This window comes from Balaenoptera acutorostrata, chromosome 11, assembly GCF_949987535.1.
Source record: "Balaenoptera acutorostrata chromosome 11, mBalAcu1.1, whole genome shotgun sequence".
In the NCBI taxonomy this organism is placed as follows: Eukaryota; Metazoa; Chordata; class Mammalia; order Artiodactyla; family Balaenopteridae; genus Balaenoptera; species Balaenoptera acutorostrata.
Genome location: NC_080074.1, coordinates 1,921,794 through 1,947,803, shown reverse-complemented (window position 1 = coordinate 1,947,803; position 26,010 = coordinate 1,921,794). Strand labels below are relative to the sequence as shown.

The window sequence follows — 26,010 nt, the reverse complement described above, 5'->3', positions numbered from 1 at the left end:
GCCCAGGCCGCGGGCGCGCCGGGCCGTCTCTGTCGCCATCCAGAGGCGCGGTTCCGGCGCTTCGTCCCCTCCGCCGCCGGCCTCCCCAGCCAGCACCGGGGCCCCCGCGGGGCCCCCGCGGCGCCGGGCACGCGCATCGGGCGCGCGCCTCGCATTGGTGGCCGGCGCGCCGAGCCCGGGCGCGCAGCGACGCCCAGAGCGGCAGGGCCGGCGTCCCCGGGCTCGGCGGGCGCGGGCGCGGGCGCGGGCGCGGCGCGGGGCGGGCCGGCGCAGGGCGCAGTGGGCCGGAGCCCGGGCGCGGCGGCGGCGGCGGCGGCGGAGGATGGCGCGCGCGGGGCCCGCACGTGGAGGCCGGCGCGGGGGCGCGGGCAGGGCCGGCTGCTGAGACGCGCTGCTGCCCCCCGCGCGGGCGCCGCGGCTTCAATGGCGCCATCGCCCAGGACCAGCAGCCGGCAAGATGCGACCGCCCTGCCCAGCATGTCCTCAACTTTTTGGGCGTTCATGATCCTGGCCAGCCTGCTCATCGCCTACTGCAGTGAGTACCGCGCGGCCCGGGTCCTCGGCCGGCCCTCCGGTCCCGACCCCGGCCCCCGTTCCCCGTTTCCGGGCCGCGGCTCCGGCGGGGCGCCCCGCGGGCCGCCCGTAGTCCGTGCGGAGTTGCGAGCTCGGGGCGCGCCGTCCCCCGGGTCCCCGCCGGTCCTGCGCTGGGCCGGGAGGGCGAGGGGCCGGCACTTCGGAGGCCGGCGCCACCGCTGAGCCTCCCTTCTCCGACTCCGGGGCAGGGCCCGGGCGCCAGGCCCCGGGTGGCGCGGCGCGTCCCTGCGCGGCGATGCCCGCGGCTGCCCGGCGTGCCGCCGCCACTCCCGGCCCAGGCCCGCGATCCGAGCCGAGCCGGCGGCTTCTCGGCCGAGCCGAGCCGCGCGCTCCGGAGGCGGCGGCAGGTCCGGGGCGGGCGGGCAGCGCTGCCTGGGCTGTCGGTGGAGCGCCTTGCCCTGAGCTTTCCGCTGGCGACACTCCGGCGGGGGACGTGCGGGGGGACGCGGCGGCCGAGTGCGGAGCGGGGCGCGTGGGGCAGGAGCGGGGCTCGGGCTAGGACGCGCGGCTGGAGCTTCTGCCTTCCCGGGAAGCAGGCTCGCCGGCGCTTTCCTAAAAAAGAGAAGTGAGGGCTGGGGTGCCCGGAGAGGGCTCGCCGCTTCCGCCGACATTTCGCGAGTAGGGTCCGGGGACCCGAGCCGGTGAACCAGTGGGTCTGGCGCGGGGCCACGGGCTCGGGGCTGGGGTGGCGCGGGCTGGTGGGCGCCCGGGGCACAGGCTGGGGGCTGGGGGACCGGGAGCAGGGTCGGGGTCTGCCTGGGTGTGTCGGGGTGGGCTGCGCCCGGGGCACAGGCTGGGGGCTGGGGGAATGGAGGCTGGTGGGACGCTGGGCACAGCCTAGGGACTGCGGTGGGGGTGGATGGTCAATGCTCTGGACACGGGTTCGCGGCTGGTTGTGTGGGTGGGGAGTGGTCAGCGTCCCGGGCACAGGCTCCGGGCCGGGATGGCGCGGGCTGGTGGGCTCCCCCGCCGACCGCCTGGCACAGGGTCCGGGTCCCTTCTCATCCCAGCGGGAGGAAAGGACGGGCGCTGAGGAACACCTGTCATGGAGAATTGCCATGGGCGATGGAAAAATATGGATTCTTTACAAAAAAAAAAAAAAAAAAAAGAGAGAGAGAGAGAGAGGGAGAGAGAGGCCGGCGCGGAGCCTCTCTCCTCGCAGCCCTCGGCCTCCTAGCTCCCAGCCCGAGAGCCTTCGCTCTCTCCAAAATGGGACCGCGGCGGGGCGTGGAGACGCGGGGCGCGCGCGGTCGCGGAGTCCTGGGACAGCCCAGCCCCCCACCCCATCCTCCCGGAATGGCGGGGGAAACCCGGTGCTCAGAGCAGGAGTCGGGCTGCTGGTCTCAGCCGGGTTGTGCATTTCTCTGCAGTTGCTGGCGACGCGTGGGGACGCGTGGGGAGGGGTCTCCGAGCGGGAAGATTCCCCGTGGGGCCGCAAGCCCGACTGCCCAGACTGACACCGCCATCCCGGCTGCACCCTGCCTGCCCCTCTGAATGCGTTCCTGCGCTGGCTGCCTGGAGGGGGGCGGTTCTGGGGGTTTGAGCCAGGTCTGTGCCCTCTCCCCAGCTCCTCGCGGCCATCTCGGGGCCCTGGGGCAGCGTCCCCAGGGTTCCAGAGCAGAGCCTCAGCCGGCTTCCTTGGCCATGGGGAACAGGTGAAAGGCAGGTAAACTCGGGGCTCACCCAGGAGGTGTCATTTAAATGCACTTCCTGGTGGCAGCACGGGAGGGGGGCTCATCCAGCAGTGTTTAGGAAGGGGATTGTTGTGCCCCAAGTCCCCAGGCTGCTGTCCCTCCCCGGCTCTGGGGACAACATCCTTGGTGCCAAGGCGAGAACCCGGCAACAACAGGCTGGCTAGGGAGGCAGCCCTCCGGGTACGGAGAGAAGTAACTGCTAATTGTTGTTAAGTACATGACACCTCCGCCCTGCCCTGTGGCTTCAACACTTCCCACCCCAGGTGCCGCCAGCCAGGGCCTTCCTCTCTCACCTTCTGTGTGCAGTCTCTGCTCGCTCCACCCCCCCCCCCCCCCCCCACCCAGCACCTCCTGAACCTGAAGGGGGACCCGCTGTGTCTGTCCTGACACTCACACCTTTGCCAGACTGTTGCTTGCTCCTGCTGGCGGTCCGGGCCTGACCGCTGCTCAGACACTTGGTGGAACCTGAGATCCCATTGGACACTCAGGCTGCTTTGCGGAGGCCTCCCTGGCATTCTGGAAACAGCTCTCCCACCAGGACGAGGACATTTGGTAAAAAAAAAAGTCTTATCCAGAATGGCAGAAATCATTAATAGCAGAAGCTTGGGTTGACCACATTTTTATGGTTGTTTCCATCTCCATGGAATGGAATAACTGACAATAAGATAACGTTTCTGGACACACCCCGTTACACCAGAAAGGCACTTGGAGAAATTAAAACATTTCACTAAAATACAAAATAGACATATGCACTTGGAGGAATTAAAACACTGCACTAAAATACGAAATAGACATAATAATAATTGATAGCTTGGAACATCAGTCCTAGAGAAAAAAGAACTTCTTATTTTTAGAACTGATAAAGCGAATAAAATGCAAATGGAACAGTTCCTGTGATTTCATTCTCTTTTCCAATATATCTGGGATGAAGAAGAATAGTTAGCCTCCGTGTCTGTAAATTGTTTTTGTTATCAGTAAGAATTTTTATTACCCAAAATGTTTTTGTGTTTTGGAGCAGATCTATTCGTATCATTAGTTAGGGAGACTGATAAGCGTCATACAGGATTCAGTTATCCTGCCTATTAAATCTGTGCATTTCTCTGCAGCACAAAAGGTGTTCACTTCCTGGCGCTGCTAGAAGAAGACTGGAATCTTTCTTGGCCTCGTTTTCGGTTAGGGGTGTTCTACTGTTCTTGGCCCCGTGAAAGCCCTCCCTTCTTTGCCGCCTGCTGAGGTTCATATTTAAGGAGATGGGCTCCACCCTCTGGCTGGAGAAAGACCTGCAGTCCACCAATTAAGTTAGTTGCTATAGTGACACAGCCTTGTCATTTTTCTCCTATTGGGGAACAATTGCCAGGAGAAACAGAAAGAGGAAGGGGGCCCTTGATGGCTTTCTTTAGAGATGCAGACTCCATCTCTGTGTACGTTCCCATTACAGCAGGGATGGACGCTTGGTAAAGACTTATCCTGCGGAGGTGATGAGCTCCGATGAGAAAATTGAAACTCTCCTTCTTTCTGGTCTGGGGAAACCTCTGTCCTCATGGCTTGGAAAACGCTGATTTAGATCGTCTTCCCCTTAGCATATCTGGAGAGGAGAGTTCTGCCTCGACCTGGTTCTTGGATGGAGTGGGACAGCTCTGGCGAAACCAGAGTGATTTGCCCGTGTGCTGTGCTCAGCCCTGAGACCCCAAAGATGCAGTCTATTGTGCTGGCTTACAACATACTGGCTGTAATAACTGTGAGGGAGGTGGAGAGAATGATGAGCTAGTAGCTGCCTTAGGACACTAAGCCTTGACTTGACACTTGTGCGCGGTGTTTAATTCGAAGTCGGAGAAGGCTATGCTTTCCCGTAGATTGCACGTCTCCTATTTGGACGGGCTTGGTGGTCAGCTGCTCCTGGCATGTAAACGGTGGGTAGGAGGAAAGTCTTATATTTTAAAGTACCAGGGAGCAGGGTGCGAGAGGCAATGTGACTCTGTTTTTGACTTTTTTTTTTTCAAATAAATCTCATCAAAATTGAATGGTAGCTTTCAGTTAAATCTCATGTCATAGTCCTCACGCAACTGCGAGAAGAAATTACAAACAACTTCTGAATTGTTTTTTAATCCATTAGAATACTAAAGAAGCGTAGGCTTTCTGATGCTGCATTTTCCTTATAAATACAATTTATGGCATATTTAGGAGAGATTAGAATATGCCACTTTCCTGCTGTTCGAATTTGATTTCTGTGGTTTTCCAAGAAGTGAAATTGGAAATACTGGAAACTTAATGAAGTGATGACATTCAGAAGTTTATTTCTCATCCTTTTTTTCTTTTTTCCTCCTACTGTGTTTTTTATTTGATGAATTTCTGGCCGGAGAAGATGTGCTGTGTGTTTCTTTCAGCTACATAAAGATAGGTTGCCTGTTTGTGGGATTTGTATTAGTGGAACTCCGCGCCCGGGGGTCGGCGAGCTGGGGGAGGTTATGCCCCTGGAAGCCAGCCAGACTGATTGGTGCTCCCCCCAGCCCCCGACACCGCCAGAAGGGGCCACGCCCTCCAGGACTCCCCTGGCATCTCACTCTTTGCAGCGAGGCCAGAGGACAGCGCCCCCCAAACGGGGGCTGTGTGCCACAACTCAGCTGGCCGGGTCTTCGGCACCAGGCGTCTGGGCTGAATTCCGCCCTGGAATTTCTCGCTTAGGACCTGCCACTTGACATCCCCGGGAGGAAATATGGAGATCAGCTTTTGTGGCATGAAGTATTTTCAGGTGACTTTTATGGGCGTGATTACGGGAAAATGTTATGATAATGTGGCACGAGAAATGGGAAGAAAAGCAAAACATTAAAATCCCCATTTCTTTATATAGCTTCGCAGCTGCGCTGATTTACAAGGGCTCATTTTTGCATTAAATGTGGTGCTCTGGAGTTAATGACCTCTACAGAACGCCACCTGTCACCCAGAGCCGTGGGTGCCGGCCGAGTGCTGGGGAGGAGGTTGGTTGACGAGGAGGATGTGGGTCAGGGTTCCTGCGTGAGAGGGATCGATCAGATGCTGGTCGCAGAGGGGGCTGGCCGCTGGATCTGCTGGATTTTATTTGTTTGGGGGATTGTCACTGGCTGTCCTCTCGGGCCGGGGCTGGCACATGGGGCTGAGAGTGCCTGGTGCTGTCCCCTTCTGCAGGCAGCCTTGCATGCCATCCGTGAACCCCAGAGCCGAGCTCGGGCTGCCCCGGCTGCCCCAGGGCTCCCACGGCTTCTGGGACGCGTCCAGCAATGGCCTGCTCCCCCTTCCACGTCCCCCTCCCCATGGTTTCCAGATCTGGGCCCTGGAGTGGCGCTAACTGAAGCTCCCAGCAGGCAGCACAAGCTGTCTGATGGCTGGGCTTTCCAGAAACGGCTCGGCAGCTGGCAGCAGATCTGGGCAAGCCGCCCCATCTCTCCTTCACCCCGCAGACGTGGTGGAGGGCTCCCGCAGGCTTTGTAACGTTTACTTATTTATTCCAATGGCTGGCAGGAGTCGAGTGTGGAATCACTTTTGTCTCCAACTAGGCCGGCGGGACTCCTCCGGCATCCCCTGGTCCTCGTGGCTCTCGGGAGGCCCAGCTCCAAGTTGGCGTGCCTGCGGCGTCCTTGGGAATGGTGGGTCTAGGCCTGGTGGGACAGTGGCCGCTTGGTGAGATGTCCCCTGGGGAAGACCCCACTCATCTCACGATGTTCCCGCCTCCCGGTCCTGGGTCCTGGTGTGTCACCTGCTGTGCAGTCGGCCTCCCCCGTGGAGGGGCTGGCCTCTGTGGGGTCCCACCTGGGGACCTGGCCCTCCTTCTAAGTGTGGTGGAGGCAAGAGCGGTGGAGAGCCGGCCCCTGGCGTCGTGCCTCAGCTTGTTCGTATGATGAGGAATTAGGAAGCTTGGGGACACAGAGATGGGCAAGACCGTGGCCTCCTGGGCTTGCGTCCCAGTGGGGGGCTGGACGGTCAGCACAAAGCAAAGGCAGTAGAGGACGGGGCACCCAGCTGGGCCCGGCGCCCTGTTCTGCTGGGGTCCTTGCCTGCCTTCTCTCAGGTCACCGCCTGCCCCAAACTCTCGGCCCAGGGTCTGGCCCTGAATCCCCTTCCACCCCTGGAGCCTCCTCTTGCCCTGCCCGGCCTTCGCCAGGGCCTCTGCATTGCAGGGCAGCCTCCAGCTCTGTCCCTGTGCCCAGCCTCCTGTGATTCCTTCTCCAGAACACACCTAGCCATCCTCCAGGTCTGTCTTCCCCACCGTCACCCGAGTCCCTCCTGCCTACGTCAGCATTGTCCTCGGTGGCCCCTCTGCCTCCAGGCTGGCCGACGGGAGGTCCCCACGCACGGCTTCCCTTAGAATGAAGCCGGAACCAGTCCTCTCCTCCCCGTCTCGCCACCTCCCCGCTCACGTCACTCAGGGCCTCACAAAGCCGATCTTTCCTGCCCCGGTGGCCCTCTCCATCCCTCTGTGCTGGCCTGGCAGAGTTCAGCCCGGGGCCGGCACCCCAGGGCTCCCTTCGTGGGAATGTGATGTGTGTGCCCATTCTCTTGTGCATGCCCTGGTCTTACTCACTTCGATAGCCCGCTGTCCGCGGGGTCCCTCGCACGGTAACTCGCCACAGTGCTGCTGAATGCAGGGAGGGAACCCTGAGCTGGACTGGTCTCCAGAACGTGCCCTGACCCCAGTGTTGGAGAACTCCTCTTCCAGGAAGCCTCCCCTGAATACACTGCTTCCTTTCCCTCTCCAGCGCTCTGTGTGTTCATCTGGATGCCGGCTGTCACGGCTCTGGGCCTTCGGGCATCGACTGCCCCATTCTGTGAGAAAACACTCGTTGATCCTGGCGCCCTGGGCAGTGAGCTGTGACCGGGACAGGGCTGAAGGTCTGGGGCCTAAGGACTTGGGGTGCCCCGAAGGTCTGGGGGCAAGGCCTAAGGGCTAGGGGTGGGGCTGAGGGTCTGGGTGTGGCCAAAGGACTGGGGGCGGGGCCGGAGAGATGTATTCTGAAAACTGAAGTTGTTGGATCCAGAACATCAAATCTGGTTCTAACACCGTCTGATTGAAAAGGAGAAACAAGAAAAATGTGTGGGATCTCAATGAAACGTTCACTGTTTTCAAAGTGTCCTTGGTAGGCTTTCACACTGCCAGAGTGGAAAGCTCTCCAGACCCTCCCATCAGCCTCACCTCCTTTCCTTAGCTTCTACTTCATCCTTATTTTCCTTGAATACTTACTTTCTCATGACATCCCTGGGGCTTCTTCCCCGTAGCACCGTGGACGTTTGGCCCAGGTTGCTCTCCAGGGTGGACTTTCCTCATGATGGGGTGTTGGGCAACCTCCCTGGCCACCACCCACTCGGTGCCAGTAGTCTCCACCCCCCCCTGGGTGATAACCAAGCCCTTGCTGTGTGTCCCCTGGGGGTAGAATCCCCCCATCCTTGGGACCTCTGATTTAGTTTGTGGGTCCGCAGTCCACAGGCTTGTTCTGGCGTTTCCTGGTTTTGTTGAATTGGGACTCTGGTCCTGGGGCTCAGTGCCAGCAGCGTGACAACCTCATGACTGCGTCTGTAGCCGAACAGCCAGCACAGGGGTGTGAGGCCATTCAGCCGGTCGCCTCCTCCGGCAGGTGCATCTCCCCAGTCGTGCCCAGACGGGCTGGGCTGTGGGAAAGGCTGTCTGCTGGGAGGGGACAGTGTCTCCCCACGCTTCTGTCTCCAGAGCTTGGAACCAGCCTTAGGGCTTGAGGTTGGTCTCAGACTCTGATTTCTCCATATCTCACATGTAACTTTATTGCTGATGGTGATAAAGCCACTTAGAGGCAATGAAACATTCCTGATCCGCGGGGACAGGGGAACCCACTACCTGTCCGTCATCTACCCACTGGCTTGACGATGCTCGCCTTTTCAAGAGGCGTGATTTCGGAGATTTCTGTCTAGAGCCCATTGGAACAAATTCATAAACGCCATTCCCTCCAAAAGTTCTGCTGCGCTTGGCGGGACCTTGGCTGCCTGGAAGCTGCCTTTACTCCGTCCTTTTTGGGGGATGCCAGGGCCTGCTGCCTGTATCCCTGACGGGGCTCCGCCAGGCTCTTTCTGTTCCAGCCTGTGCCCGCCAGCCTTGTCACTGGGCCCTGGCTGGGCCCTAGGAGCCCCTGCACGGGCATGGAGCCCGGGGTCAGCAGGCCCGTGCTGGCGGGGGGAGCATGCAGAGCCCCTAGGCCTCAGGATGTAGCCCTGCCCACCCCCCTCCCCAACAGGCAGCGTGTTCTAGTCCCCGGGCAGCCGGTTGCCGCCTTCCTTCGGGAGCCCTACCCCATCGCCATCCTCATGCCATCTGTGACCGTGGGGCGGCAGGGAGCAGCCCCCCAGCGCACGGGCACGGCACGTGCTGCTGTGTATGTGGGTGCAGCGCGTGAAGATGCACATCCCACTGTATCAGGCAGCACTCCTGCACACGCACACCTGTGCGGGTCTCCCCGCAGCCCCCAGCCCCGGCCTGCATGTTGCTTTTCAGTCTCAGACTCGCGTGTCATGAGCCAAAGCCATTGACGGCCCCGCCGGAGTCCTAGGCCCGGGAGACCCCAGGTGGTGAGGCCAGGGCGGGGCGGGGATGGGGGTGGTTGGAGACTTGACTCTCCCTAGAGCTTTTCCTCGCCGGTTCCTTTTTAACCAGGAAGTGGGATGCACAGATGTGGCCTGGCGGCTTCCTTGGAGGATACAGGCCTGGGGACCACGCACTGAAGAGCAGGAGGGGACAGGGCTCAGGGCTCCCCTCCCCGTGCCGGCTGCTTCCGCTTCCCTGTCCCTTCGTGCCGTGTCCCTGTTTTTGTGCACGCACGTGTGTACGCGCGCCACAGACACGCATCCCTTCTGATTTGGGGCCTCAGTCTCTGCACCTGAGAGACTCCCTCAGCGTGGGCCTCTCCAGGGCAGGACCCCCAGCACGGCACCCCTGGTTTACTGATGGCTCCGGAATGGTTTTCCAAAAGAACAGACAGAATTGAGTCCCTGCAGAGATGGGAGTGGGGTAGCCAGGGCCCTGAACTTTTCAGGACACCCCCGTCCCCAAGTTGTCCCCACCTGCCTTGTCTTGGTGTCTTGAATGTCCAGCAAGAGGGGCTGATTAATGCAGCCGGGCAGGCTCTCCCGGTGTCCTTGCTGACGGCCTCTGATGGGCCGCTTTGTCCTAAGTTCTGTTCGGAGGGTTTCACCTGATGTTTAGGAAAGTCAATACCAGCATTACGAACGTCTCTGAGCTTACCTCCTTGTTACTAAAATCCACCGATGATGAGGTGACGGCGGAGTCTTCCTGGCCTGCTTGACCGGACCGTGAACAAGTCGGCTGGAGCTGGGCTAGACCTGGTCTCCTGCTGTCAGGTATCCGGGTGACCTCGGGGGGCAGGGCGTTGCTAGTTTTCCAAGACCTGACTCGCATCTGATTTTAACTGAGCGTTGAGGAAGGCAGTTTTAAAGCACACCCATTGCCTGAAGCCTTGTGGTTCGGGGAGGGGTACCTGGACAGTTCTCTGGAGGGCTTTCCTGTCAGGACGTCGCACGGTTAAAATGCTAATGCCTCCACGCCGCCCTGAATGCCACTGGTTGCAGGGGAGAGGCCTCTCTCTGGCTCTGTTTCTAAATTATTTTTCTCCATAGCAGTTCCATTACCTAATAGCACTTCCCCGGGTATAGCTGAATGCCATTAATGGGTTGATAGGACTCGTGTTAATCAATTGATGCTAATTTATGGTCCGCGCTGCAGCGGCGGAAGGAGGCCAGCCACAGAGCCACGCTGGGTCTTCCGTGCATTTCCCTGTGTCTCTTTTTGTGTCTCTTTTCTTCCCCGGCTCGTGTTGGGCCCTGTGGCCGTAGGAGTGAACCCTGCAGGGAGGCAGAGGCTGTGTGTCGGAGGACCTGTCGCATCCATGTTTGCAAGCTGGAGAGGAGAGGCCTCTCTGCTCCCTCAGCGTGGGAGAGCAGGGCCGTCTAGGGAGACGGTCACCTTGAGATGACCGCGGGGGTGGCACGTGTTTCCAGAACTCACTGGGCTCTGGAAACACACGACTGAGTCGGGCCGGCTGTGTCGGGAGCCACTGCATTGTGACCCCCCGGAGACCTTGGCTCTGGCGTCCTGGTCGGCCCAAACAACATGCATTCCACACATGAAAAATTGTCAGGACCCAGACCTGGAAGCAGGTGTGTGTTAATGAACTTGGGGAGGTTTCTGGACCTCCCACCACAGTGAGACGTGAGCTCTCAAGCTAAGGAAACAGCAAAACTTCTCACCATCAGCATCTGGGACACTGGACGTGGGCACCAAGGGCTTCTGAGACCTTCTGGCAGGCTTAGGCTTGTGGGACACTGGCCACTGTGGCAACCCCCGTGCTTCTTTACAAGGACTTCGATTTAGTGAAAATCAGTGTCCGTGGTCAACAGAAATGCGTTTGCTGGATGTGGTCAGAGTTCAGTCTGTTTGAGCTCCGGCTTCATCTTAAGGTTCCAGCATGAAGAAGGAACAGATTTTAAAGACAGGAGCAGCAGAAGCCCACGCGGTACAGCCGGGTGGCCAAGCGCCACCTCCAGCTCCGAAGCCCAGTGCGTGTGGGAAGGATGCAGACTTCACTGGACGCTGTCGTCATGGAGATCTTGCAAGATGCTCCCGTCACCCTCACTGTCTCAGGTGGTCAGGAGGTTTCTGTCTGTTAGACCCTGGGAAGTGGGCAGGATACCCAGAAGCCTCTGGCCACTCAGCATGTCAGCCCCACCCCTGTGACCTGGAGGATGTGGGGTGGTGAGCCTGCGGGCGGGGCCGGGGCCCTCGGGGAAGAGGCTTCCTGCACACAGGCCGGGCCTGGGACCTTCCTCCCAGTGTCACGCCAGGCCGGGTTTGCCGCCTCAAACCTGATACCCGGTTTGCTCAAGCTCTATTCTTGGGGCCAGCAGTGGGGTGGGACGCTTCTGAGAAACAGGGGAGCTGATTCCGTGCCACGGAGCAGACGTGACACATACTGGAGTGTCCCTAGTGGGAGTCTGCGGGGCCTGGAAGGTTCCCTGGGGCGGGCCAGGCCACCTGTGACTACGGACACTCCACACAGCCTTGTCCACGGCCGGAGCCAGGCGGGACGCCGCTCTGGCTTTGGATGCCCAGAGCCTTCGCCGGTCAGGTTCCCATCAGGGCGGCCGAAGCCGTAGCACGTCCTCTGCTGGGACTCAGGTGGACGCCGTGTGGGAGGGTCAGGAGCCAGCCCAGGTTCTGCAGGGCTTCGTGGCCTTGGACTCAGGGCCCTCCAGGCCAGCGTTTGCTGAGCGTGGCCACATGTGGGAGGGCCCAGGCCTTGTTCCTGTGACCTGTGTGCACCTGGAAGGTGGGGACGTCTCCATTCACAGGAGCTCCCCCGAAGTGGGGGGCTGTGGGCCTGCCAGCTCCACGCCGTGTGGCCCCGCGTTCACCCAGGGATGGGAGCCCCTCTGGGGCAGGACCTGGGCCTCCCGTTGTCAGCTTGGCCCCGTCGGCTGGGTCAGGGCCTGCGAGGAGCAGGTGCCGCGGATGAGTTAACCCAGGATTACTGCTGCTGTCAGCCATTTGCACATGTGTATGAAAAAGGCTCTGATGCTGATTTGGCTGACAGGGTGGGGTGGATACGGGGTGGCCTGCCCGTTCGACCCTGACTTGGAAGACTACCTCTGGCAAGTGTTTTTACCTGGGTGGCGGAAGGGCCTTTAGCAACTTTCGAATCCACTAAGGTTCCAAAAGGAGACAGATCGTCCAGGCCACGGGGTCCTTGTGGCCAGCGCCTTGTTTTCCTGCCCAACTGTAATCCAGACAAAGGCCTTGTTTGCCCCAGGAGTCTCCCCTCTGGGGCGCCTCTCGCTCCTGTTCCACCACGAGTCCCCACGTCGTTCTGGAATCCTGCCTGCAGGGTCCCGATTGAAGCCCCCATATTCCCCAGCCCTGGCAGACTGCCCCTCTCGGGGCTTCGGTGACCGCGGCTGGATCTGCTGCCCGGACAGGCATGTGCTGTCACCCCGGGGCCTGTCCACGCAGTGATGCTTCCTTGTCCTCGCGGACCATCCTTGGGGAGGCGGGCGCTGGCCCTGCTGTGTCGCTCAGCTACAGTCCTGGCGGATGGACATCCTGCCAGGCGCCCAGCAAGCCGTGTCCACTTGCTTCCAGATCTTCACGGCGACCCTCCCAGCTCAATGTTTGTTTTCTCTTCATTGTAGAGGGAAGTGAGGCTCAGGGAAGGCCGGGGACGCACTCAGGGTTCCTGGTGGGAGAGGTGGCAACAAAGCCGGGCTGTCTTCTGGGGCCCCAGCCTGGTCCTGGGGGGTTTGGGAGGCTTGGAGAGGAGACCCGTGATGGGACTTGCAGCCAGCCTTGGGGGCAGCAGGGGATGGTCCAGACACCACGCCAAGAGGGGCAGGTGGGTCTTGGACTTCAGGGTCTGGACAAGTTGGGGGAGCCTACGGATGACATATCTGCTGTTTCCAAGTTAAGTTCCAGTCGCAGCTTTAAAAAGAGAGGGGAGAGAGAGGGGACGGGGGAGGGAAGGAGGAGAGGAGGAGGGGGGAGGGAAGGAGGTGGGGAAGGGAAGGAGGGGACGGGGGAGAGAAAGAGGTACCGTCACAGGGTGGGGCTCCCGAATGGAATCTCAGAGGCCACTGCAGGGGTCCCTTCAGCTGGCAGGGTGCGGCCAAAGGTCTGCACTGGGGAGACGTTGGGTGCTTGGGTGCCTTCCATACCCCACCCCACCCAAGCCTCCTTGTGAGCTCTCTGGGCAGGGCGATAGTGGACACTCTCCCCCACTGTGGGCGTGTCTGCCTGCAGGTGGGGCACACCTTATTTGCCTTTGGGATTGAACCAGCTGCATCCAGAATGCTCCAGTGCTCAGGAACCCACACAAAAGCCTGTAGCCCTCCCAGAGTGGACATTTCTTTCTTTTTTTTTTTTTTTTTAAGTTTTGTTTCAGTGACTTATTCTTTTTTATTAATCTTTTTTTTTTTTTTTTTGACTGCATTGGGTCTTCATTGCTGCACGCAGGCTTTCTCCAGTTGCAGCAAACGAGCAGGGGCTACTCTTCATTGTGGTGCACGGGCTTCTCATTGTGGTGGCTTCTCTTGCTGCGGAGCGCAGGCTCTAGGCCCGCGGGCTTCAGTAGTTGTGGCTTGTGGGCTTTAGAGCGCAGGCTCAGTAGTTGTGGCTCATGGTCTTAGTTGCTCCGTGGCATGTGGGATCTTCCCGGACCAGGGCTCAAACCCATGTCCCCTGCATTGGCAGGTGGATTCTTAACCACTGTGCCACCAGGGAAGTCCCCGAGAGGACATTTCTTGAACCACTGCTGGGTGCCAGTCAGGTGGCAGACACTTCTCGTACTTTGTGACATTGAGTCTTCTCAGCAGGAGATGGGATATATGATTCCCTTTTTACAGAAGAAGAAACTGAGGGTCTCAGAGGCCCACAGTGTCTCCCTGTCTTCCCCCAAGTGTGATGAGCTGGAATTTGAACATGGCTGCTGGCCTCTTCAGCTCTGGATCTTGCCATTAACCTTGTGAAACACGTCCTGCCCCGTGGGGGTGTGGAATCGGGTGGTCACCGTCTGGCTGAGCAGGGCTGTGCCGCGCAGAGCACTGCCAGCAGGCTACGGTGATGTCTGTCTGGGGACTGAGGAAGAACGTTTACCCAGAGGCATCCAGACAGCCTTGGCAGTTGGCACTACGTCTACAGAAACATCATCCTAAGCACACCCAGTGCAGACCATTGCCACTGACCGTGGGTTAGGGTCTGTGAGACCACTGTCAGATTCAGAAAAGCTGTGACAGTCTCGGGGATGGTTTGTTAGACTGAAAGGAGATTAAATTGGCCAAAGGGAAAGGTTCACGGAGACACAGGCTCCAGGAGACACCAGGCATGAGCTCCAGGCCCCAGGGGGTGGCACAGATGGCACTTAGTTCCCCAGTGAGGACGTGTGACAGCCTGTGGAGTGTCACGGAGCAGGGGCGCGCCCCCGAGCCCTGGGGCCCAAGGCGGTTATTGGGGGTCACTTGGTGGGTAGGCTCCAGTCCCCTAGACCCAAACCAGGAAGAAATAGAAAATATGAACTGACCAATTGCCAGTAATGAAATTGAATCAGTAATTTTAAAACTTGCAACAAACAAAAGTCCAGGACCAGATGGCTCCACAGGTAAATTCTACCAAACATTTAGAGAAGAGTTAACACCTATCCTTCTGAAGCTATTCCAAAAATTTGCAGAGGAAGGAACACTTTCTGAACTCATTCTATGAGGCCAGCGTCACCCTGATACCAAAGCCAGACAAAGATATCACACAAAAAAGAGAAAATTACAGGCCAATATGATGAACGTATTTGCAAAAATCCTCAACAAAATACTAGCAAACTGACTCCAACAATACAATAAAAGTATCATATACCACAGTCAAATGGGATTTATTCCAGGGATGCAAACATTTTTCAATATCTGCGAATCGATCAATGTGATACACCACATTAACAAATTGAATAAATAAAAACCATATGGTCATCTCAATAGATGCAGAAAAAGCTTTTGATAAAATTTAACATCTATTTATGATAAAAACTCTCCAGAAAGCAGGCTTAGAGGGAACTTACCTCAACATAATAAAGGCCATAAGTGACAAACCCACAGCCAAAATCATACTCAATGGTGAAAAGCTGAAAGCATTTCCTCTAAGATCAGGAATAAGACAAGGATGCCCACACTCACCACTTTTATTCAACATAGTTTTGGAGGTCCTAGCCACAGCAATCAGAGAAGAAAAAGAAAAGGAATCCAAACTGGAAAAGAAGTTAAACTGTCAGCTGTTTACAAATGGCATAATACTATACATAGAAAATCCTAAAGATGCTACCAGAAAATGACTAGAGCTCATCAGTGAATTTGGTAAAGTTGCAGGTTACAAAATTAATATACAGAAATCTGTTGCACTTCTATACACTAACAATGAAGTACCAGAAAAAGAAATTAAGGAAGCAATCCCATTTACCATTGAACCAAAAAGAATAAAATACCTAGGAATAAACCTACCTAAGGAGGCAAAAGGCCTGTGCTTGGAAAACTATAAGATGCTGATGATAGAAATTGAAGATGACACAAACAGATGGAAAGATATACCGTGTTCTTGGATTAGAAGAATTAATATTGTTAAGATGACCATACTACTCAAGGCAGCCTGCAGATTCAATGCAACCCCTATCAAAATACCAATGGAAGTTTTCACAGAACTAGAATAAATAATTTTAAAATTTGTATGTAAACACAAAAGACCCCGAATAGCCAAAACAATCTTGAGAAAAAAGAACAGAGCTGGAGGAATCACCCTCCCTGACTTCAGACTATAGTACAAAGCTACAGTCATCAAAACAGCATGGTACTGGCACAAAAACAGACACATAGATCAGTGGAACAGGATAGAGAGCCCAGAAATAAACCCACATACTTATGGTCAATTTGCGACAAAGGAGGCAAGAATATACAATGGAGAAAAGACAGTCTCTTCAATAAGTGGTGCTGAGAACACTGGGCAGCTACAGGTTAAAAAAATGAAACTAGAACATTCTCTACATCATATACAAATGTAAACTCAAAAAGGATCGAACACCTAAATGTAAGACTGGATACTGTAAAACTCCTAGAGGAAAACATAGGCAGAACACTGTGACATAAATCACAGCAAGATCTCTTTGGATCCGTCTCCTAAAGTAAAGGAAATAAAAGCAAAAATAAACAAATGGGACCTAATTAAACCTAAAAGCTTTTGTACAGCAAAGGAAACCATTGACGAAACAAAAAGGCAACCTACTGAATGGGAGAAAATATTTGCAAATGATATGATCAATAAGGGATTAATATCCAACATATATAAACAGCTCCTACAACTCAACATCAAAAAAACAACTTGATTAAAAAATGGGAAGAAGAACTGAATAGACATTTTTCCAAAGAGGAAATGCAGACGGTCAACAGGCAAATGAAAAGATACTCAACATCGCTAATCATCAGGGAAACTCAAATCAAAACCAAAATGAGCTATCACCTCACACCTGTCAGAATGGCTAACATCAAAAAGAACACAAATAACAATTGTTGGCGAAGATGTGAAGAAAAGGGAACCCTGGTACACTGTTGGTGTGAATGTAAATTTGTGCAGCCACTGTGGAAAACAGTGTGGAGGTTTCTCAAAAAACTAAAAACAGAACTACCATATGACCCAGCAATCCCACTCCTGGGTATATATCGGAAAAAAAAAAAAAAAAACACTAATTCAAAAAGATACATGTACCCTAATATTCATAGGAGCATTATTTACAATTGCCAAGGTATGGAAGCATTTTAAGTGTCTATCAATAGACCAAGGGATAAAGAAGATGTGGTATATTTATACATAATGAAATACTACTCAGCCATAAAAATGAATGAAATATTGTCATTTGCAGCAACATGGCTGGACTTGGAGGGTACTATGTTAAGTGAAATAAGTCAGACGGAGAAAGACAAATACTGTATTGTATCACTTTTATGTGGAGTCTAAAAAAAACCCAACATATAGAGAATATAAAGAACAAACTAATGGTTACCAATGGGGAGAGGGAAGGGGGAGGGGCACTACAGGGCTGGGGCGGGTGGGAGGTACAAACTATTGGGTATAAGATAAGCTCAAGGACGTATTGTACCACACGGGGAATAGAGCCAATGTTTTGTAATAACTGTAAATGGAATGTAACCCTTAAAATTGTATAAACAAAGAAGAAAATCCTCAATCCGTAGGGACCATCCTCCCCTGACCTGGGTGGAGGGCGTGTTGCCATGTGTGTCCTGGCCAGCACGGGCACTGCTGTCATCTGTTGTGGGGTGACACACAGCACTTTTAGGGGTAGCCAGGACCCTAAAATTCACAAGGCAGGGCTGATCTGGGAGCCAGAGGTGCAGAGTCTCGGGAGCTGGGGGCAGCTGGGGCCACCCCGGAGGGGGCGAGCTGGTCAGCAGGTAGCCTCGGGGCTTGTGCTGTGCTTGGTGCTCCACGGGGCCCCATCACCCCTCTGGGTGCTTTTGTTTTGCGCCTGTGGAGGGCCTGGCCTCTCGGGCCAACCTGGCCGGGGGTGGCTCAGGCTTCCAGGAGGTGGAATGGTTCTCCTCGCTGGTGCCTTCCAGGGTCCAGCCCTCCTGGGCTCCTTTAGCCCCCAGAGACCTGCCCACCCTGGGAGGCAGTTGACAAAGCCCTGAGCGCCTTCCTTTTGGAAAATGCCCTTCATTCAGCAGCACCTGGATCTGCAGAGAAGCCATTTCATTGTCAATTTTGATTTTACAAAACACACTTGCAGAGACCGAGTCAAACGCAGTGCTTGCCTCCCGGGACAGAGGGGGTTCTGCCCTTCCAGCCCCTTTGCTGGTCCAGCCGGACCCCTGAAGCTCCGAAGGGCCATTCCCTGAGGCTGGCTCGTGCAGGGCTGCGTGTGGATGTCGTGGACTCCTCACGTGGCCGGTGGGGATGGCCCCTCCCCGTGCACGCATCCAGGGGCTGGTCTGCTGGGTGGGGGGGGAAGGGGAAGCCTGCTTCTGTGTGCCCTCTCCCCCAGGGCTCTGTGGGGTCTCCCCAAGGTGGGTGGGCTCCCCTCACTCCTTGAATGCTGCTCAGGGCAGGGAGAGGGGCGTCTGCTGGGCGTCCCCAGGCTGCAGCTGGTGATGGATGTGACGGGTCCCCGGAGCACAGCGTGGCGGGCAGGCAGCGAGGAGCCAGCCCAGGGATGCTGGCCACGGCGCAGGTGGGACGTGGGGAAGGTGGCTGGGGGCCCACGTTGCACACATGCCTGCATCTGTTAGCCAAGGAGGCAAGGTGACCAGAGCCGCCTCCCCTCAACTCCCTCTCACTGTCACGGCCTCACTCCAGCCAGGAAATAACCCCCTTCTGCTCTGCTCCCGGAGACAGGTGGTAATTTTAAAGGAAGACTAACAAAAAACTGAAGGAAAATAGCAAAGTCCGAAATGAGGACAATACCAACACCTAGACGGTTTGTAGAGTGTGTGTGTGTGTGTGTGTGTGTACGCGCACAAGTGTACGTTCGAACATAACTCCTCTCAATGTGCTTTTCTTCCCTCGTGGTGGGTCATCAGGGCTCAGCATCCATTACGGGCACGAGGACCAGAGGCTTCCCGAGGCCAGACATCAGCTTGGGGCCTCAGAGCAGAGCTCGGCCGAGAGAGGCCGAGGCCCTGACCGGGCCTGACTCTGGGGCCACGTCCACGCTGTCGCTGTGCCGGGGCACCTGGCTTTGGCCGGTCTCTGCCATCTCTGGTGCTGCCTCTCCCCCGGGGGCCACGTGTGTCCTATGCGTGTCGCCCTTTAGTCTTGTTGGGGACTCACTTTGCAGACAGTTTCCGTCTGTCTACTGGCTTCCTCCCCAGGGACGCTAGGGAGGTGTCAGGTGGGGATGCTTGGTCCAGGCGGCCTTGGTGTGGACACGGGCTCACGGCTGCCGGGTGGGACGGGACAGAGGGAAGACCCAGCCCTCCCTCCCTTCCCCTCCCTTTTGTGAGGCTCAGGTCTCCTGTGGGAACCTGCTGCATCTTGGACGCTCCTTGTTGGCCCGTGGTTACAGCCGGCCTCAGCGTCTTCCCTGCGTCCCGGGAGTGGAATCCAGTGCGGACCACCAAGTCGCTGCCTGTCTGTGCGCACAGGCTCCAGACGGAACGATCACATGCCCTTCTGAAGTTCCAAATTGCAGAATTTTCATCTCAATTAATGTAACAATAAGTTTGGAACGGTGGCAGTCGGCGTTGGAAAATGAAATGACACCTTCTTGGCGTCTCACGTTGGTGAGAAGGCCAACTGATTATTTTTATATTACAACCCCCAGGCATTGTCAAATTGATTAATAAATTCGCTAAAAACCCGTTACCTCTTAATACGTTTAATTTGGGTAGTTGGGGGTAACTTTCCTATGACTTTTGAGTGTGGGCTCTCTGGGCGTCAACGGTGTGCACGTGAGCTGGCGTGGCAGCCATCTGTTGTCTCGCAGAAATGCACTGGAGCCAAGGGGACAGTTCTGTCAGTTACCTTTCCATGGACATGGCTCAGGGTCTCGAGGCTGCATGGGGAGGGCCCCTTGGATCTCCCCAGGTGGCTTCTGTGCTGGGCAGAGCTAGAGCCTGCAGGGACAGTCCCCTCACTTGTCAGCCAGGTGACTCATTCCAGCTGAGAATTACCGGCCCAGACAGGGGAGCTCCTGAAATTGAGCACAGAGCTTAGCTCTGAGCTTCCTGGCAGACAAGGCAAAAAGGGAAAATCCACTGGGTGTAAGGCTCTCAGTGTCCATTAAGGGCTCATCTCAGAAGGTTGAAATGACACCAACAGGACTACTGACTCTGGGCCGTCACTCTGGCTGTCCTGGCATCTCGACGAACCATCTTCAACCTCCGAAACCAGGCACGGTAGGCACTGTCATTTCCATTTTTAGGGTGGAACCCGAGAGGCCCAGACCTCCCATGCGGCAGGGTGGACGTGGCCCTGAGAGAGGGCCCGGGCCCTCCCAGGGTGGGGAGCAGTGGTGCAGAGCTGCTCTGGGTCAGTGAGACCCCAGCACAGGGCCAGCAGTGGGAACTTCATGGGGCTGGACCTGCCAGACTGCAGCTTCGTGTCCTGCAAAACGGGGCTTTGGGGTGCTGGTCTTGCCTGAGCCCTGCCCGATGACCCCTTCCCCTGGTCATCTCCACCTCTCCCTCCTCTGGCACCTTGGCCTCGGACCAGTGGACCTCAGCTCCCCCCACCCATCCTCTCCCGCCTTCTCGTGCAGGCGTCACGCCCGCTTTCCCGTGGCTCTGTTCCCTCCTTTCCCAGGATCGCACTTGTCAAAGTCACCATCACAGTTGCCAACGGTGAGGTCTTCTGAGGCCTCGTGGCGCCGGGGGCCCTGCTCATGTAGCCCCTCCCCGTCTCCTCGCCCCCAGGCTGGTCCTGGCCTGTGTCCTGCCCGCCTCATTCCTCTGGGGATGGTCTCTCTGTCGTCTGTTCAGGGAGCGCTGCTCACCCCCTGCCAGGCCCTGGCTTCCGGCCTGACGGGAGAAGCGAATCCGGGGCCACCTGAGGCCTCCATCAGCCTGTGGGCAGGAGTCCATCCTCCAGGGGTCTGAACGCAGAGACCCCTCCCTGCCCAGGGCGACCCTGGCAGCTGTCCTGCCAGCGCCCAGCCTCACACGCCCAGTCCCCCTCCAGGCCCACCACCCGCACCCCCCGCCGCGTCCTCGGCCACCAGAGCCTTGACCCCCGCCATCGGGTCGAGGAGAGAGGACGAGGTGAGTTGCGGCCCCAGCAGCTGCCGCAATCAGCCCTGCGTGTTCCGTCATTAACTCGGCGGCACGCTACCCGAGGACTAATTAAACCAGATGGCGGTTAAACCCGAGCGGAGGCACAGAGACATTTTTACATTCAAGCTGATCAAAATTAGGTGGAACGGCATATGCTGGTGGAGATTAAGAATTTTTAAAGTACATATTAACGGCTCTTCTGAACGCCCTTCTGGGTGATCTCAGCACAGATCTCTCCTCTCGCGCCGCTTAATTCTGGCTGCTCCCGTTCTCCTGGTGCCGAAACCTCGGGGCCCCTTGGTTTGGGTTTCATTTAAGCCAGCAGCATACTTGGTGCAGACGTCACCGCTGTGGGTGGCATTCTGGCTGAGGGGACGGACACCGACCCCCAACCCTCATCAGGAGCCAGTGGGCATTTTCCGGCCGAGGCCCAGGGACCCCGCAGATGACCATCTCCATGGTGATGTGCTGACCACTTGGACCGTGTGTCGGGCATCCCTGTGCACTTACGTTGCCCTGTTTTGTGCCCTGGCCGGGGGGCTTTGGGCTCAGGCACTGCTGATGCCCAGCCAAGGGTGGAGGGGAGGCCGCCCCCCGCCGGAGGCTAGTGCTGTCCGGGGGGATGGTGGCTGCAGCCCCGGCCAGGCCCCTGCTGAGCCCCCCGCCCAGTGCAGCCCCAGGGATTGCGCCCCGGTGCGCAGGGGGTGTGGTGGGCGGGGCCTTGGGGGCTCCGGGGAAGTGCGCACTCCTTGTCCAGACCTGATCTCCGGGCCAGGGGGCCTCACTCCTGCTTTTTCAGGGAGAGCCTGTCTGCTCCGACAGCCCTTCTAAAAGTTTTCTTGTTTTATTTTTTTATTGAGGTGAAACTCACATAACAAAACTAACCATTTTTAAGTGTGCCTTTTGTCGGCATTTAGCAGGTTCACAGTGTCCTACAACCACTGTCACCATCACGTTCTCATTTTCATCACCCCAAGGGGAAAGCCCAGATGCATTAAGCATCACGGCCTGTCACCCCCTCCACCCACCCCAGAAACCCCCAGACTCACAACCTTCGTGAAGCAAAGGCCCAGAGACCCCTCAGTTCCTCTCAGGTGGAGGTTCACGGGAAGGAAAACAAAGATCCTGGCTTCGTCCCGGCTCCCGGGCTCCCCAGACGTGCCTGACCTTGGGAGAAACTCCTGGGCACGGTGGTGCTGGGGACATTCAACAGGCCGGTGTCACATCGGCGTGGCAGCTCTCCCGGGGGGGTGAGCACGGGCTGCCCGCGGGCGGCAGGCGCGCGGTAGAAACATCCCTCCACTGTACCCGCCCCTGGGCCCCGGAGCTGGCACGGAGGCTCTGCCTGGCTGGCGAGCCCAGCACACTGACATCCGGGCCTTCTGCCCGAGGGCTTGGCTCTGGGCCGCCTGGGGGCCCTGAATTGTGTCCTGGTGGAAAGCAGCCCCTCGCCAGGGAGCAGCAGACCCTGGGCTCCTGCTGCCTGGACACCTGGATCCCTTCACCTGGTGGCAGCAGTGTGACCGGAGGCGTGATTCCCGGGACCAGGGTCCTCTGCCGCAGCCAGCCTGGGGGGGCCAGGCCGGCCTCCCTCCCCGGCCTCTCCTCCCTGCCCATCTTCTCTGGGCAGGCACGGTGGGGGTGAAGTCCTGGCAAAGCCCACTCTGTTTTCCAGCCCAGTGGTGCCCACATGTGACAGTCCAGGGGACAGTGCCCATGAAAAGCCCCTTTGTCTGGTCGGGCTAATTAAGAAATAGCAGCAGGCCTCAGAAGGGGCCCAGGCCCAGGTCCTCTCTGGACATCAGCCAGGGTCCCGAGGGGCTGGACAGGCACGTCCAGGAGTTGAGTGGGATTCAAGGAAGACCTTCCAGGCCCAACCGAGCGTCCTACCACCCCCGGGGGGCCTCTAGGCCGCAGTCAGCATGCTGCCCCTCTGAGTCTGGGAAGCTGACGTGGTCCTGGGAACAGGCCCAGGATCCGAGGCTGCTGCTTCGTCTGTGCTGGGAGCCCAGGCAGGGCACGGCGTCTGAGCTCCACTCTCTTCTCTGTGAAACAGGGCAGACTCGCTGCTGAGTCCACAGGGCAGAGGCTGCAGAGGCCGAGGCTGCTTCCAGGCCCTGGCTGAGCACACCAAGGCCCGGGTCCCCAAACGGGGCCGCCATCTCCGCACCGGCTGCAGGGTCGTCTGAAGTGGCACCTGGCGTGCCGTCCCCCTGCCCACCTGGGCGTCCTTCACGCTCCCGTCTGCACAGCCAGTGTGCCCCCAGGGACAGGGACCGGAGACTCCATGCAAGGCTCACACGGGATCCGTGACGGTTGCTGGGCTCCCACCTCCTGCCGTGTCGTTTGGGAGCAGCAGGGCGGTGCCCAGCACGGAGGGCCGGCCCAGGGAGCCCCACTGTGCTCGCCTCGCTCCAATCACGGCCAAAGCTGAGGATGAGCCGACAGGTTCTGATTTGCTTCAAGACGAAAGACTTCCAACCTCAGAGAATCCGATGGATGCCGCACGGGCTCTGGCGTTTGGGCCCCATGACCCACAGACTCACGGAAGCTGGTCCAGGTCTCGGCTTGGACACGCAGTGACGGGACCAGGAGAGCTGCTCGGCCTCTGGGGCCTCGGTTTACTGGTCTGTGTAATGGGAGCAGGAACCCCAGAACACCCACCCCCGAGGCTTGTTGCCTGGCCTCAGCGGGTTGTTGTAGGTGAGTGAGGGCCTCACAACGCCCCCTCCCACCTGAATGGCAGCTCAGCCGTATCCCCATCAACTCCATCACCACCAGTAACGGTACCAGACACGGGTTCCCGGTGAGGATGCCTGGCTGTGGACGGGATGGCCCTGGGACCCCTCCTGCCCGACAGGCATCCTGCATGTCCCCACGAGGTCCCGCCTGGGAACTCCTACACCTTCGAGGGTCCTCCGGAGGCCGGCTGAGCTGGGCGATGGTGGCCAGTGTGTAGATGAATGAGAAGACCGAGGCTCCCAGTAGAAAATGATTACCACGGGGCACCATAATGCTGAGGGGTGTCCTGCCCAGTGTCCCCCAAGCGCTGTGTGGACGGTCACTCTGAGTCAGGCAGGGGCCCTCACCTCCTTCCCTGGAGCAGTTTTCCCCCGCACGGAAGCCGAACCTGCTCCCACGTCTGCAAGGCAGGCCAGGAGGGTGCCCGTGACGGCCCGGACCTCGTGCAAGCAACAGGCTCTTAGGGGCTGACCCCAAGCACAGAGCTTTAGGGTAGTTTAAATTTGAAAATTAACATGAAATCAAAAGAGACAGAGTAATTTTTCATTCTGCTTGAAAGGTTATTTGCTTTCTCAACCGATGCTTAGTGCACTGATACATGATGTCAAAAGGTAAATGATTTTAAACCAGATTCAATTTAAATTTCATTACATATTTGTAGGAGATAGAGGCTCCAAACATCCCTCGCCTTCTCTTGGAGGATCTTTCACTTTTAATAACTCTGGTGCCTAATGCCCTAATCTGTTTATTATGCAATCATGTAGCAGGGGTGATTCTTCTCATGCTCCCCAGAAACCCCCTCGAGTGTCCGTGAAACAGGCCTGCATCTCGAAGGGCAGCTGTGCAGGGGACTGAGCACAGCCTGGCAGTCCCAGGGGAGGCAGGCTGGAGACCCCTGTCCCAGGAGCCGCTCGACCCAAACATGGTGTGACCACAGGCAAGCAGCACCCTTCTAAGCTCTGTCTCCCCGTCTGCAACGTGGACCGTTGAGTGGCTGAACTCCCGTGACAGTAAGGACAAGGGCCAGGCTCCAAGTGTCCTGCCAGGGTCTGGTCTTGGCTCGACCACGTAGCAGCTGTGCAACCTTGGACCAGTTGCTCAGCCTGTCTGGGCATGCTCTCCTCCCTGACGCAGAGATTACCACTCTTATAGGCGGAGTAGCATGCTCTCAAAAATTCATATCTACCCGGGACCTCAAAGCGTGACCATATTTGGAAATAGGGTGTTTGCAGATGCAGTTGTTAAGGTGCAGTCATACTGGAGAAGGGTGGCCCTAAACCCAGTGACTGGGGTCCTTGGAAAAAGCGGAGTGGACACAGAGACACAGGGAGAAGCCGCGTGACAGCTGAGGCAGAGATGAGATTGATGTCTCTACAAGCCATGGGACGCCAAGGATGCTGGCAAACACCAGAAGCCAGGGGAGAGGCCGCAGGAGGAACGAGCTTTGCCGACCCCCTGATCTCACGTGAGAGGGTGAACGTCCGCTCTGTCGTCTGGGGCACCCGTGGCAGCTGCCCCGGGGCAGATGCACACGCCTGGGGTCGGTGTGAGGGTGCCCTGAGCACGTGCTACTCTGCGTGTGGCCGGGGGACCAGGCCTGGCCCCAGGCAGCATCGTGGACGCTTTGGCTGCATCCGTGCTCCGTCTTCCCGACTCACCATCTCCATCCCCTCCTGCGCACGGCCACGGCCGGTCACAGCTCTGCTCTGAGCGCCTGCCCCACATCTGAATGCCGGGCAGCAGGACACGGGGCAGGGCGTGCCAGCAAGCACAGTTGGTGTTCTGGTCGGTGGAGTGACCGCCCGCACCCCGCCCTGGAGGGTGACACAGCACATCATGAGGACGCGTCTGGGATGGGACGCCAGCATCGCTGGGAAGAGGGAACCAGAGCCAGAGCGTCTACCCCTGGGAGTGCAGCTTATCCCTGGAGATGAAACCGTGATTTGAGGCTGATCCTGCGGGCGGACCTGAAGCGACACAGGGCTTCACTGCCGGATGTGGGTGGCTGGACAGGCTCGGGAGGGCGCCTGGGCCGGAGCACGGAGATGGGGAGCCTGGTGGGCTGGGGTGTACCAACATGTCCGGGCCCCACTGACCACCCCGGCCTCAGCCAGCCGGGGTCCCCGCCCTGAGCTTCGTCTGGGGAGTGAGCTGCGGGAATGGTCTCTTCAGATGGCCCAGGGCTGCTGAGTGACCGCAGGGGGAGGCCCAGCTGCAGGGCTGCACAGAGCTTTCTGGGCGGCCAGGGAGAGGTGGGCAGGACGCAGCTCAAAGGAGCATACAGACGCCCTGGGTCTGGATGTTTCCCTCAGCACCGGTCTGCCTTTGCTGCATCGGATCCCAAAGGCCAGGGCAGACCCCAGGGCGGGGCTGGGCTGGGCCTGCTGAGCGGTGTGGGAGGAGCAGTCCACACTCTCAGCATGCAGCCCCGCCCCCAGTGCTGGAAGAACCCGGTGGGGTCGGGGGTAGGAGACCCTACACTCACATCTATTTGTGGGGGAACGTGAGTGTGGATGGAATTTTCTTTGGAAATTAATTGCCTGCTGAACTCTCCCCGCCTCGGCTGCAACAGTGCAGAATCCAGGGCGTGGAAACAAGGGCTGTAGATGGGTTTTCTTTGGCCCATTCCACCGATTCCTGCCTTCTCGTCATCCTCTGGCTTTATTTA

The 26,010-nt window shown here is 57.7% G+C and overlaps 1 protein-coding gene across 2 annotated transcripts in view; it reads left to right on the top strand.

The window, feature by feature from the left end:
* The first annotated feature begins 330 nt into the window (after window positions 1–330).
* Window positions 331–26,010, top strand: part of TAFA5 (TAFA chemokine like family member 5) — a 209,781-nt gene continuing 184,101 nt past the window's right edge. The window contains exon 1 of one of the 2 annotated variants that reach the window (XM_057555875.1): window positions 331–535. In XM_057555875.1, the coding sequence (XP_057411858.1) occupies window positions 424–535 (112 nt within the window). In that variant the 5' untranslated portion in view covers window positions 331–423. The remainder of the gene's footprint in view (window positions 536–26,010) is intronic. The other variant, XM_057555873.1, reaches the window with a different exon arrangement.